The following is a 13,750-nucleotide window of genomic DNA, read 5'->3' as shown; positions in this document are numbered from 1 at the left end:
CGTGTGCTCAGTGAAAGGTGTTTCTGTGCGTGTGGCGTGCGTGTTTCTGTGCGTGTGGCGTGCGTGTGGCGTGCGTGTTTCTGTGCGTGTGGCGTGCGTGTTTCTGTGCGTGTGGCTGTGTGCAGAGTGCCAGGAACAGCTGGACTTAAAGGACACGGAGCTGCAGATGTTGGTGGTGAGTCTGAAGGAGCCGACGGTGACCAAAGAGGTGATCCAGACGCTGGAGCAGCTGCTGTGTGACGACGCCGCACAGCTGGAGGAGGAGCGCAGCCAGGTACACGCACGCTAACGTTTGTAGTGAGTCGTTGTTGGTTTGATGCGTTCCTGAAGCTTAAAACCAAGTTTACCAGCAGATAACAGACATGTTTCATCTGAATTAAGGCGTCTTCATGTTCAGAATGTTCCAGTCAACCGATGAATGAAATAAAACGCCGTTAGCTCACGCAGCTAACGGTGACGCCGTAAGCTCACGCAGCTAACGTTGACGCCGTTAGCTCACGCAGCTGTCGGTGACGCCGTTAGCTCACGCAGCTGTCGGTGACGCCGTTAGCTCACGCAGCTAACGGTGACGCCGTTAGCTCACGCAGCTAACGGTGACTCCGTTAGCTCACGCAGCTGTCGGTGACGCCGTTAGCTCACGCAGCTGTCGGTGACGCCGTTAGCTCACGCAGCTGTCGGTGACGCCGTTAGCTCACGCAGCTGTCGGTGACGCCGTTAGCTCACGCAGCTAACGGTGACGCCGTTAGCTCACGCAGCTGTCGGTGACGCCGTTAGCTTACTCAGCTAACAGGAAGTGTTCATGTCCGGGTGAAATACCTGTCCGTACCCTCGGCTCTCACCTGTCCCTGGCCTCGGCCCTCACCTGTCCCTGGCCTCGGCCCTCACCTGTCCCGGGCCTCGGCCCTCACCTGTCCCGGGCCTCGGCCCTCACCTGTCCCGGGCCTCGGCCCTCACCTGTCCGAAGCCTCGGCTCTCACCTGTTCGTGTCTCTTTGTTCAGGTGACTCACAGTCGTGACACCTACCAGGACCTGGTCCGCCTGATGGAGCAGCACCGCGCCGACCGGGCCATTCAGCTCTCCATCCTCAGGTACCTCAGACCTCCATCCTCATGATGTTGTTGCCATGGTGATGCATCCCGTCTGATTGGCCCTTTGTTCCCACAGGATCCTCAACAAGTTCCTGGACAACTACCAGGAGGATGAGCTGCCGTGGCACGAGAGCATCGAGCCCTGCCTGTCCACCATGACGGCCTTCATCAACGACAGAGAGGTCTGCACGCGCTCAGACGGCCAGAACCGCACCTGTAGACGCACCTTAACCCAAGCTGTCCTCCACAGGTGGTGCAGCTGTTCATCCGCTTCCTGTACCGGCTGGCATCCCTGAACAAAGACTACGCCGTGGTCATGTGCCGGCTGGGGACCAAAGAGGCTCTGGTGAAGGCTCTGGACAAGCACAGCACCAACCTGCTGCTGGTCACCGAGCTCCGAGACCTTATCACCGACTGCGAGAAGTACGCCAACCTCTACAAGAAGATGACCACCAGCGTCCTGGCGGGCTGCATCCAGGTACTGACCCGCACACGAAGGCAGAGGGTAGCAGAACCTGAGGTCCAGACTGAGTTAGCAGAAATAACATCCAGAGTAACTATATAACTAGACTGTGGTTCCATGGAGCCAAATGACCAGATGCAACATCATCTGAGTGACTGAGCTGCTCGTCTCTGCTTCCTGCTTCCTGCTCCCTGTTTCCTGCTTCCTGTTTCTTGCTTACTGGTTCCTTCTGACTGCTTCCTGTTTCCCGCTTCCTGTTTCCTGCTTCCTGCTCCCTGTTTCCTGTTTCCTGCTTCCTGGTTCCTTCTGACTGCTTCCTGTTTCCTGCTTCCTGTTTCCTGCTTCCTGCTTCCTGGTTCCTGCTTCCTGGTTCCTGTTTCCTGCTTTCTGTTTCCTGCTTTCTGCTTCCTGCTTTCTGTTTCCTGCTTTCTGTTTCCTGCTTTCTGTTTCCTGCTTTCTGTTTCCTGCTTTCTGTTTCCTGCTTTCTGTTTCCTGCTTTCTGTTTCCCGCTTCCTGTTTCCTGCTTCCTGCTCCCTGTTTCCTGTTTCCTGCTTCCTGGTTCCTTCTGACTGCTTCCTGTTTCCTGCTTCCTGTTTCCTGCTTCCTGGTTCCTGCTTCCTGGTTCCTGTTTCCTGCTTTCTGTTTCCTGCTTTCTGCTTCCTGCTTTCTGTTTCCTGCTTTCTGTTTCCTGCTTTCTGTTTCCTGCTTTCTGTTTCCTGCTTTCTGTTTCCTGCTTTCTGTTTCCTGCTTTCTGTTTCCTGCTTTCTGTTTCCTGCTTCCTGTTTCCTGTTTCCTGCTTTCTGTTTCCTGCTTTCTGTTTCCTGCTTTCTGTTTCCTGCTTTCTGTTTCCTGCTTTCTGTTTCCTGCTTTCTGTTTCCTGCTTTCTGTTTCCTGCTTTCTGTTTCCTGTTTCCTGCTTTCTGTTTCCTGCTTTCTGTTTCCTGCTTTCTGTTTCCTGCTTTCTGTTTCCTGCTTCCTGTTTCCTGCTTTCTGTTTCCTGCTTTCTGTTTCCTGCTTTCTGTTTCCTGCTTTCCGCTTCTTGCTTCCTGCTTTCTGTTTCCTGCTTTCTGTTTCCTGCTTTCTGTTTCCTGCTTTCTGTTTCCTGCTTTCTGTTTCCTGCTTTCTGTTTCCTGCTTTCTGTTTCCTGCTTTCTGTTTCCTGCTTTCTGTTTCCTGCTTTCTGTTTCCTGCTTCCTGCTTTCTGTTTCCTGCTTTCTGTTTCCTGCTTTCTGTTTCCTGCTTTCTGTTTCCTGCTTTCTGTTTCCTGCTTTCTGTTTCCTGCTTTCTGTTTCCTGCTTTCTGTTTCCTGCTTTCTGTTTCCTGCTTTCCGCTTCTTGCTTCCTGCTTTCTGTTTCCTGCTTTCTGTTTCCTGCTTTCTGTTTCCTGCTTTCTGTTTCCTGCTTTCTGTTTCCTGCTTTCTGTTTCCTGCTTTCCGCTTCTTGCTTCCTGCTTCCTGCTTTCTGTTTCCTGCTTCCTGTTTCCTGCTTCCTGTTTCCTGCTTCCTGTTTCCTGCTTCCTGTTTCCTGCTTCCTGATTCCCATTTACTCCTTCCTGCTTCCTGCTTCCTCCTTCCGGTTTCCTGCTTCCTCCTTCCTCCTTCCTGCTTCCTGCTCCCTGCTCCCTGCTCCCTGCTTCCTGCTTCCTGCTTCCTTCTGACTGCTTCCTGCTTCCTGTCAGATGGTGTTGGGTCAGATCGAGGAGCACCGCCGCAGCCACCAGCCAATCAACATTCCCTTCTTCGACGTCTTCCTGCGGAACCTGTGCCAAGGTGAGTGTGTTCTGTCCCGAGACGTCTGTGTAACCGCTGGTAACCGTTGGTAACCATGGTAACCGCTGCTGTCTCAGGCTCCAGCGTGGAGCTGAAGGAGGACAAATGCTGGGAAAAGGTGGAGGTGTCGTCCAATCACCATCGAGCCAACAAACTGACCGACAAGAACCCCAAAACCTACTGGGAGTCCAACGGCTGCACCGGGTCGCACTTCATCAACATCTACATGCACAAAGGCGTCGTCATCAGGTAGGCGGGGCCTCTGTCCTCCTGTCCGTAGCCTCCTGGCTCCTCGTGGCGCTGATGTGTGATGTCATCTCTGCCCAGACAACTCGCCATCGTGGTGGCCAGTGAGGACTCCAGCTACATGCCGGCCCGGATCCTGGTTCTGGGAGGAGACGACCCGACCAACATCAACACGGAGCTCAACACGGTGAGTCTGCGGTTCTGCTCAGAGCGCCGCGGGTCGCATCACATCCGTAACCTGCTGTGTGTGTGCAGGTGAACGTGGCGCCCTCTGCCAGCCGGGTGGTTCTGCTGGAGAACATGACCAGGTTCTGGTCCATAATCCAGATCCGGATCAAGAGATGCCAGCAGGTGAGACTCTGATCCGGCTCTGCTGGCGCCGCTTCCCGTCCTGTACTGACCCGACTCCGCTCTCTGTCTCAGGGTGGGATCGATACCAGAGTCCACGGCTTCGAGGTTCTGGGCCCGAAGCCCACTTTCTGGCCCGTGTTTAAGGAGCAGCTGTGCTGTCGGACCTACCTGTTCTACAGCACCAAGGCCCATACCTGGTGTCAGGAGGTGGTGGAGGACAAGACGCAGCTGCCGCAGCTCTTCAACAAGTGCGTTCAAACCAGAACCAGAACCAGAACCAGACTCTGAGTCCGTTGGGGTAGATTCATGCAGCTCAGAGCCACCTGGACTTCTTCTTCTGGGTTTTTGAAGACGTTTCAGCTCTGATCTGAAAGGTTCTTCAGCTATCAGCTGATAAGCAGCAGAACCACCCGACCCATTTGGGTCCGCCTCCCTTATTTCACCTCAGAGGACGTTAATCTCCTCTGTGTTTTAAACTTTAAACATTACAGAACTGGTTTTGGGCTGCCTGAGCAGCAGTGACCAGAACCACACCGCGAGGTCCGGTCCAAGCTGTTAAAACACCTGTAAATTACTTAATGTGAATGTATTTATATATTATTAATAAATTAATACATTAATAAATACAGAAATAACAAATCCATCTCTAAATGAATCATTAAATTATTTGGAGCTAATAAACCGACCAATAAAGAACCTTAAGGGAGTATAAATAAATCAGTTTAAAGCAACACAAACTAAAGTTAAAATGAAAGCAGGAAAAGTCTTTTTTTCATTCGTTTTGATTTAATTTTAGAAGCTTCATTAACATATTTATTCAGTCATTTATTTCAGGCCTTTCCAGGCTTCCGTAGCAATGATGTCGTTGTGTTTGCCTTATTTCATCTTATTTCATCATGGCGCTGATCCCGTTTGATTTATTTCATCATGGCGCTGATCCTGTTTGATTTATTCCATCATGGCGCTGATCCTGTTTGATTTATTCCATCGTGGCGCTGATCCCGTTTGATTTATTTCATCGTGGCGCTGATCCCGTTTGATTTATTCCATCGTGGCGCTGATCCTGTTTGATTTATTCCATCATGGCGCTGATCCCGTTTGATTTATTCCATCGTGGCGCTGATCCTGTTTGATTTATTTCATCATGGCGCTGATCCCGTTTGATTTATTTCATCATGGCGCTGATCCTGTTTGATTTATTCCATCATGGCGCTGATCCTGTTTGATTTATTCCATCATGGCGCTGATCCCGTTGGACGTTCTGTTGTTTGCAGGCTGAACAGCGCTCTGAGACACGAGCAGATGTTCGCGGACCGTTTCCTGCCGGATGCTGAGGCCGCCGAAGCTCTGGGTCGAACCTGCTGGGAGGCTCTGATCACCCCCATCGTGCACAGCATCACGCTGTCAGGTACACGCTCACCGGGTCACCGGGTCACTCTGTGAACTCAGCAGATCAATGCGTGGAGCTGATCGATCAGTTTCTCTCTGTTCTCCTCTCTTTGGACACTAAACTAAAACTTCATTCCAAAAGCTAAAATGATGCATTCTGTTCTTGGACAGTTTCCAGCGGACTGTGTGGTTCTGACCGCAGTTTGGGTTTTACTTCGATGACGGGTTAGATTACAGGTCACATCAGAATAAAATCTGAAGGAAATTTACTGCAGATACTCATTGTGAGCTTTCATCCTCCAATGAGCTGCTAGTTCCAGGAAGCTTGGCTCTGATTGGCTGCTCCCTTCAGGATGGGTGGAGCAAAGAATCTCTGTTCTTCCAGCTGAACTCTGTGTTTGACCCGGTTGTTCTGTCCCTGCTCTCTGCAGGAACCAGAACCAGAACCTTTCCCTCCTCCTCTTCTTTCTGTAATCTGGGCGTAGTTAATGATTTCACCTGCTTCTGCAGGTTTTGGTTGAAATGATGCCAAACTTGCAGGTTAAATAAATAAATCCTCTCTCCTGTGTTTACCCAGAATCCTCAGCATGCAGCCCTCTGTCCTGGCTGCTCAGTGAGTACCTGGACAACACCGGGTCAGCCCGCCGCTGCAAGAACCGGGCGGCCATCTTTAACTCCAGAGTCAGGCGTCTCACGCACCTGCTGGTGCACGTGGACACGAGCCGACCCGACTGCGAGGAGCTGAAACCGCCCGTTAAGTCAAGTGAGTCTGAAACGATCGGAACCGGCTGGCGTTTGATCCTGTTATGGATCGGAGCCGCTTTGTGAACATCAGACTTCTTCTAGAAAATACGATAACATGTGATGAACTACCAGCAGGACAGGGCAAGAAATGTGTTCTAAACCATTTAAAAACAAGGACTTTGAACATAAATGATTGTAAATGTTGTTGGAAACACACCTTAAACACAGCTGCAGGTTGTCTGAGTTACAGAACAGAACCGTTCAGCTAGAAAGCTTCAGCTAACAAAGTAATGTGGGAACAATAATGTTCATCTTTCAGAAAGGAACAGCAGTAACTCCTTAGAGGTTGGTGTACGTCATCTTCATTAGCTAAGATGTTAGCGTTAGCTGCTGCTAAAGGAGGAAATAAATCAGTAAATAAACCATGAGGAGTTATTTCATTAGCTAAGCTGTTAGCGTTAGCTGCTGCTAAAGGAAGAAATAAATCAGTAAATAAACCATGAGGAGTTATTTCATTAGCTAAGCTGTTAGCGTTAGCTTCAGCTAAAGGAGGAAATAAATCAGTAAATAAACCATGAGGAGTTATTTCTTCATTAGCTCAGCTGTTAGCGTTAGCTGCTGCTAAAGGAAGAAATAAATCAGTAAATAAACCATGAGGAGTTATTTCATTAGCTAAGCTGTTAGCGTTAGCTGCTGCTAAAGGAAGAAATAAATCAGTAAATAAACCATGAGGAGTTATTTCATTAGCTAAGCTGTTAGCGTTAGCTGCTGCTAAAGGAGGAAATAAATCAGTAAATAAACCATGAGGAGTTATTTCATTAGCTAAGCTGTTAGCGTTAGCTGCTGCTAAAGGAGGAAATAAATCAGTAAATAAACCATGAGGAGTTATTTCATTAGCTAAGCTGTTAGCGTTAGCTGCTGCTAAAGGAGGAAATAAATCAGTAAATAAACCATGAGGAGTTATTTCATTAGCTAAGCTGTTAGCGTTAGCTGCTGCTAAAGGAGGAAATAAATCAGTAAATAAACCATGAGGAGTTATTTCATTAGCTAAGCTGTTAGCGTTAGCTGCTGCTAAAGGAAGAAATAAATCAGTAAATAAACCATGAGGAGTTATTTCATTAGCTAAGCTGTTAGCGTTAGCTGCTGCTAAAGGAAGAAATAAATCAGTAAATAAACCATGAGGAGTTATTTCTCAGATGCTTCCATTTCCCTGCTCTGAAGTTCAGGCTCTGAGAGCTGGAACTGATCCTCTTTGTGGCTCAGTTCCTTCAGTCCAGCGTTGAACTGGACCAAGTTGTTAAAACAGTGGGATGAAAAGTGTCTGCTGCACATTCACAGTCTTTAGCTAACTCTGCTGGAACATTAGCCTCAGATATAGTTTATCCACTGGGCTCTTATATCCTCTGAGGCTGCTGCTGGATGGAAGATGCATGCTCCTCAGTGCAGCTGACAGCAGAACATTTCCACCAGAAGCTGGCTTCATCCGTCCAGCAGGGTGGATGCGAATGGGCGGGGCTTAGCAGAGGGGGCGGGGCCAACTTAAGGAGTGACGTACTTTAGGAATGAAAATCAGAACGGCTCGTTAGATACCAGGATTGTGTTTTTGGGGAGTTTTACACCTGCTGGTGACCTCAGGTGCCCTGATATCTGCTCCCAGGAACAGGAAGAAGGAGTTTTACACAATAAGGAAGCTTTAAATCACTTTTAAAATGCATTTTATTTGTATTCATGTCAAGATTAATGTCAGTTATTTGTTCTATATTTAATAAAATGGTGTTCCATGTGACGTGTTCTGTGTCTGAAGCATCAGCTGCTCTCATGAATTCTTCTTCACGTTAATCCGGCGGCTCAGCTGACGAGAGGAGGCAGGAGGAAATGTGTTTGAACTTTGACCCTCATTTGAGCGTGACTACTAAAGGAGTTTATTTTGTTTGCAGAAGGTCTCAACAGAAGCAAAGAGCTGAAGAGTAAGTAAGAGCTGCATCCAGAAGCTGCCTTCTGTTTGTTTACGCTCGCACATTTCATTTGTCCTCATGAGGAGAGGAAGGCCTCACACCGCCCCCTGCTGGCTGATCTGTCGAAAAGCTATTTCTACATCCAATGACTAATTTCACTCAGCTGCTGACTGATGCAGGCAAACACAAGGGGGCGCTGAGCAGAGAAGACACTGCACTAACCTGTGGTGCTTTTGTGTTTCTAATTGCAGTCTGAAACTCACCTGTCAGGCACAAAATGTCCAGCAGGGGGCGTCAGCTGAGCTTCCTCATTCAGCTTCCTTCAGATGTCATCAGGACACACCATCTTTTCCTTTCAGTTTGGACTGCTCATGTTTTCACAGCAGGCCTCCTCTTCCCATCACAGTCACTGACGTGATTTCTTTTCAGATGGAAAAGAAGGAGAGAGCTGAGGCACTGCTTACTCTTTACGTTTGTGGCTGCAGTTTTCATTTCATTTTCTGGTCAAAGTCGGCAGAGAGACGGTCTTTGTTCAGAAAACCAACGCTTTGACACTCTGTCTTCCAGATGGTAAAGAGGGTAAGAACAAGGACACCACGGCAGCCGCCGCCTCCTCCTCCTCCTCCTCGGCTAAGCCCAAAGTGAAGAGCAGCAGCAGCAGCATCGCAGGCATCGCCCTCTGCTGGCAGGGAGTGGTGCAGCGGCAGGTGAGTCACAGCGATTCAGGGCCTTCAATCTGAAATCAGAAACTGAGCTGAACATGAAACCGATCCGCAGGTGAAAAAGTTCCTGGAGTCCAGCTGCAGTCTGCCGGACTTCGTGGAGCGTTACCGGACGCTGTACCTGCGGCTGAAGAACGCCATGGAGGAGCTGTTTGGGCAGCAGACCGCCTTCGTCCTCGCGCTGCGACACGGCTTCTCTGCGGCGCTGCTGCAGCTCTCCATCCTCAAAGCCATGCATGTGAGTCGGTTCAGCTGCTTTAAGCTGGATTCAACATGTTTTAACCCTTTGGTCTGGCAGGATGGATCTGATGAATACTAATTAAAACTATCAAAGGATTTCATTTTAATTCACTTCTCTGATTATTTTGTTGTAAAGTCGGGCCTCATAGTTCATGTTATTTCTTTCAAAGTGTCCGCTGATGCAGATGAGCCTGTTGGGGACATTTAAAATGTTAATGTGTTGTTGCTAAGGAATTAATTACTCCAGATTTATCCTATACTCCATAACACTGTGTTATATAAAGAGGCTCATTCAGAGGAGCTCTTAAAAAGGAAAGTGAACATGAACTCGTTCTTGTTTAGTTTGTTGTGAACAGCACTCAGAAACCAGGCTTTAGTGTGATGTAAAACAGGTTAAATACAGGTTAAATACAGGTGAAATACAGGTTAAATACAGGTTAAATACAGGTGAAATACAGGTGAAACACAGGTTAAATACAGGTGAAATACAGGTGAAATACAGGTTAAATACAGGTTAAATACAGGTGAAATACAGGTGAAACACAGGTTAAATACAGGTTAAATACAGGTTAAATGCAGGTTAAATACAGGTTAAACACAGGTTAAATGCAGGTGAAATACAGGTGAAATACAGGTGAAATACAGGTGAAATACAGGTGAAATACAGGTGAAATACAGGTTAAACACAGGTTAAATGCAGGTGAAATACAGGTGAAATACAGGTGAAATACAGGTGAAATACAGGTGAAATACAGGTGAAATACAGGTGAAATACAGGTGAAATACAGGTGAAATACAGGTTAAACACAGGTTAAATGCAGGTGAAATACAGGTGAAATACAGGTGAAATACAGGTGAAACACAGGTTAAATACAGGTTAAATACAGGTTAAATACAGGTTAAATACAGGTTAAATACAGGTGAAATACAGGTGAAACACAGGTTAAATACAGGTTAAATACAGGTTAAATGCAGGTTAAATACAGGTTAAACGCAGGTTAAACGCAGGTGAAATACAGGTGAAATACAGGTGAAATACAGGTGAAATGCAGGTGAAATACAGGTTAAATACAGGTTAAATACAGGTTAAATACAGGTTAAATACAGGTTAAATACAGGTGAAACACAGGTGAAACACAGGTGAAATACAGGTGAAATACAGGTGAAACAAGCCCTGAACACTGAAGTAAGCTGCTTCAAAGCTGGTTTATCTCAAGTCTGAAAGGTATTTAACTGACTTGTACAGGTGAGTCCTGCTTTAAAGCGGAGCAGCAGTAGCATCTTAGCGCTCTGAGTCTGATTCTGTCAGGGCTGAGTCGGACAGGTTGGGCTCAGCTCAGGTCCAAGCCTGCTTTAAAGGCTGCTCCTGGCAGCTGGGGTGGATTGAACAGTGTTGGACCGTATGCTGATGCTGCTGTTTTACCTGGGCACAGGTGAGTGAGCGCTTTGCTCAGTACATCGATCAGATGATCCAGGCCAGCGGAGTGGCGTGCGGCAGCGTGGAGACTCTGGAGCGACTGCAGCAGTTTCTGGAGCCGATGCTGTTCCTGTCCGGCCTGGAGCTCGCCAACACCTTCGAGCACTTCTACAGGTGTGAGCGTCATCCAGCACAGCCGCTCCGACCCAGCAGGGCGGGTTTAACTCTGTTCACCTGCACAGGTACTACCTGGGGGACCGTCTGCTGGCTCAGGGCAACATGTGGCTGGAGGGGGCCGTGATCGATCAGATCGGCAGCTGCTTCCCGAGTCGCTTCCCTCAGCAGATGCTGAAGAACCTGAGCGAGTCGGGGGAGCTGCAGCAGGAGTTCCACCTGTACCAGCTGCAGCAGCTGGACCGGCGCCTGCAGGAGCACGACCAGGTCAGCGGTTCTGCCCCTCTGAAACAGGGGATCTGAAGAAGCTCATCTGCTTTAATGTTGTGGCTGATTGGGATGAGATGCTTTGATCTGAACCCGAGGTGCAGTTCTACATTTGTGCATCAGGGAGAGTTTACCAGACCCAGATTAAAGATGGTTTTGGAAGGAAGGATAAGCGGGATTGTTCCAAACTTCAAGCCATGCTGCTGTAGTTCTGTTAAAAGGCTGAATTTCATTCCCTTAGATGATGGAGGAGGAGTGGGCGGAGTCAGAGGAAGAGGCGGAGATCCAGGTTCTGGTTCTGTCTCCACGCTGCTGGGCCGTGTCTTCACTCTGCTTCCTGGATGAGCCGACAAAATATTTTCCAGCTGAGCTCTGCTCTTACCTCGGCCAGTTCACCCAGTTCTACACCCACAGTGAGCTCCAGTTCAGTTTGTTCCTGTCATGAACCAGGCTAAACTCTGGCTGTTATAAACCAGGCTAAACTCTGGCTGTTATAAACCAGGCTAAACTCTGGCTGTTATAAACCAGGCTAAACTCTGGCTGTTATAAACCAGGCTAAACTCTGGCTGTTATAAACCAGGCTAAACTCTGGCTGTTATAAACCAGGCTAAACTCTGGCTGTTATAAACCAGGCTAAACTCTGGCTGTTATAAACCAGGCTAAACTCTGGCTATTATAAACCAGGCTAAACTCTGGCTGTTATAAACCAGGCTAAACTCTGGCTGTTATAAACCAGGCTAAACTCTGGCTGTTATAAACCAGGCTAAACTCTGGCTGTTATAAACCAGGCTAAACTCTGGCTGTTATAAACCAGGCTAAACTCTGGCTGTTATAAACCAGGCTAAACTCTGGCTGTTAGAAACCAGGCTAAACTCTGGCTATTATAAACCAGGCTAAACTCTGGCTGTTATAAACCAGGCTAAACTCTGGCTGTTATAAACCAGGCTAAACTCTGGCTGTTATAAACCAGGCTAAACTCTGGCTGTTATAAACCAGGCTAAAGTCTGGCTTTAACCCAGTTTTTTCCTGTCATAAACCAGGCTAAAGTCTGGCTTTAACCCGGTTTGTTCCTGTCATGAACCATGCTAAAGTCTGGCTTTAACCCGGTTTGTTCCTGTCATAAACCAGGCTAATCTCAGGCTTTAACCCGGTTTGTTCCTGTTATAAACCAGGCTAATCTCTAGCTCTAACCCGGGTTGTTCTCTGGCTCTAACCCGGGTTGTTCCTGTTATAAACCAGGCTAAAGTCTGGCTTTAACCCGGTTTGTTCCCGTTATAAACCAGGCTAAAGTCGGGCTCTAACCGGGGTTGTTCTCTGGCTCTAACCGGGGTTGTTCTCTGGCTCTAACCCGGGTTGTTCTCTGGCTCTAACCCGGGTTGTTCTCTGGCTCTAACCCGGGTTGTTCCTGTTATAAACCAGGCTAAAGTCTGGCTTTAACCCGGTTTGTTCCCGTTATAAACCAGGCTAAAGTCGGGCTCTAACCGGGGTTGTTCTCTGGCTCTAACCGGGGTTGTTCTCTGGCTCTAACCGGGGTTGTTCTCTGGCTCTAACCCGGGTTGTTCTCTGGCTCTAACCCGGGTTGTTCTCTGGCTCTAACCCGGGTTGTTCCTGTTATAAACCAGGCTAAAGTCTGGCTTTAACCCGGTTTGTTCCCGTTATAAACCAGGCTAAAGTCGGGCTCTAACCGGGGTTGTTCTCTGGCTCTAACCCGGGTTGTTCTCTGGCTCTAACCCGGGTTGTTCTCTGGCTCTAACCCGGGTTGTTCTCTGGCTCTAACCCGGGTTGTTCTCTGGCTCTAACCCGGGTTGTTCTCTGGCTCTAACCCGGGTTGTTTTGGTGTCCCCAGGTCAGTCCATATACGGCCTGAGCCACTCGAAGCCTCGGCGGCTGCAGTGGACGTGGCTCGGTCACGCCGAGCTGCAGTTCGGCTGCTGGACGCTGCACGTTTCCACGCTGCAGATGTTCATCCTGCTGCAGCTCAACAGTCAGGAGGTAACGCCTCTGGGTCCTAGTGCCCGTCCCTGACCTTTGAACTCGGTGACATTAAATCAGAAGACGCTGTTGGTTATCTGTCAGGTGAATGCGCTCATGGTGCGTTCGCATGTCTGCAGGACGTCAGAGTTGAGGATCTGCTGCAGGTGAGCGGCGTGTCGGCGGCCGTTCTGCTGCACGCTCTGCAGCCGCTCATCAGCGATGAAGGACCGCTGACCTGCAGCCAGCCAGAAGATCCCGGCCAGGGTGAGACACGCATTCACCTCCTCTGACTCCGCCTCTGACTCCTCCTCCTCTGACTCCGCCCCTGACCCAGCCTCCTCTGACTCCGCCTCCTCTGACTCCACCTCCTCTGACCCCGCCTCCTCTGACTCCGCCTCTGAGTCCTCCTCTGACTCCTCCTCCTATGACTCCTCCTTCTCCTCCTCCTATGACTCCGCCTCTAACTCCTCCCCTGACTCCGCCTCTGATCCCTCCTCCTGCTCCTCCCCTGACTCCGCCTCTAACTCCTCCCCTGACTCCGCCTCTAACCCCGCCTCTGACTCCGCCTCTGATCCCTCCTCCTGCTCCTCCCCTGACTCCGCCTCTAACTCCGCCTCTAACTCCGCCTCTAACTCCGCCTCTAACTGCGCCTCTAACTCCGCCTCTAACCCCGCCTCTGACTCATCCCCTGACTCCTCCTCCCCTGACTCCGCCTCTAACCCCGCCCCTGACTCCGCCTCCTCATCTGACTCCTCCTCCTTCTCCTCATCCCCTGACTCCGCCTCTAACCCCGCCTCTGACCCCTCCTCCTCCTCTAACCCCGCCTCTGACCCTGACTCCTCCTCTGACCCTGACTCCTTCTCCTCCTCCTCTGACTCCTCCTCCTATGACTCCTCCTTCTCCTCCTCCTATGACTCCGCCTCTAACTCCTCCCCTGACTCCGCCTCTGATCCC

At 49.4% G+C, this 13,750-nt stretch overlaps 1 protein-coding gene across 2 annotated transcripts in view; it reads left to right on the top strand.

Annotated features, from left to right (window-relative positions):
* The window catches only part of LOC140312667 (cullin-9), a 39,366-nt gene that overhangs the window by 11,689 nt on the left and 13,927 nt on the right, over positions 1–13,750 (top strand). The window contains exons 13-31 of one of the 2 annotated variants that reach the window (XM_072390432.1): positions 126–274; positions 1,000–1,088; positions 1,165–1,270; positions 1,339–1,566; positions 3,227–3,317; positions 3,395–3,566; positions 3,645–3,750; positions 3,819–3,914; positions 3,987–4,162; positions 5,189–5,322; positions 5,881–6,066; positions 7,985–8,014; positions 8,570–8,709; positions 8,780–8,962; positions 10,398–10,555; positions 10,624–10,822; positions 11,064–11,235; positions 12,669–12,814; positions 12,934–13,060. In XM_072390432.1, coding sequence (XP_072246533.1) covers positions 126–274; positions 1,000–1,088; positions 1,165–1,270; positions 1,339–1,566; positions 3,227–3,317; positions 3,395–3,566; positions 3,645–3,750; positions 3,819–3,914; positions 3,987–4,162; positions 5,189–5,322; positions 5,881–6,066; positions 7,985–8,014; positions 8,570–8,709; positions 8,780–8,962; positions 10,398–10,555; positions 10,624–10,822; positions 11,064–11,235; positions 12,669–12,814; positions 12,934–13,060 — 2,688 coding nt within the window. The remainder of the gene's footprint in view (positions 1–125; positions 275–999; positions 1,089–1,164; positions 1,271–1,338; positions 1,567–3,226; positions 3,318–3,394; positions 3,567–3,644; positions 3,751–3,818; positions 3,915–3,986; positions 4,163–5,188; positions 5,323–5,880; positions 6,067–7,984; positions 8,015–8,569; positions 8,710–8,779; positions 8,963–10,397; positions 10,556–10,623; positions 10,823–11,063; positions 11,236–12,668; positions 12,815–12,933; positions 13,061–13,750) is intronic. The other variant, XM_072390433.1, reaches the window with a different exon arrangement.

This window comes from Leuresthes tenuis, unplaced genomic scaffold (genome assembly GCF_036924035.1).
Source record: "Leuresthes tenuis unplaced genomic scaffold, fLeuTen1.0.hap1 SCAF_8, whole genome shotgun sequence".
Lineage (NCBI taxonomy): Eukaryota > Metazoa > Chordata > Actinopteri > Atheriniformes > Atherinopsidae > Leuresthes > Leuresthes tenuis.
This window is presented reverse-complemented; position numbering and strand designations above follow the sequence as displayed.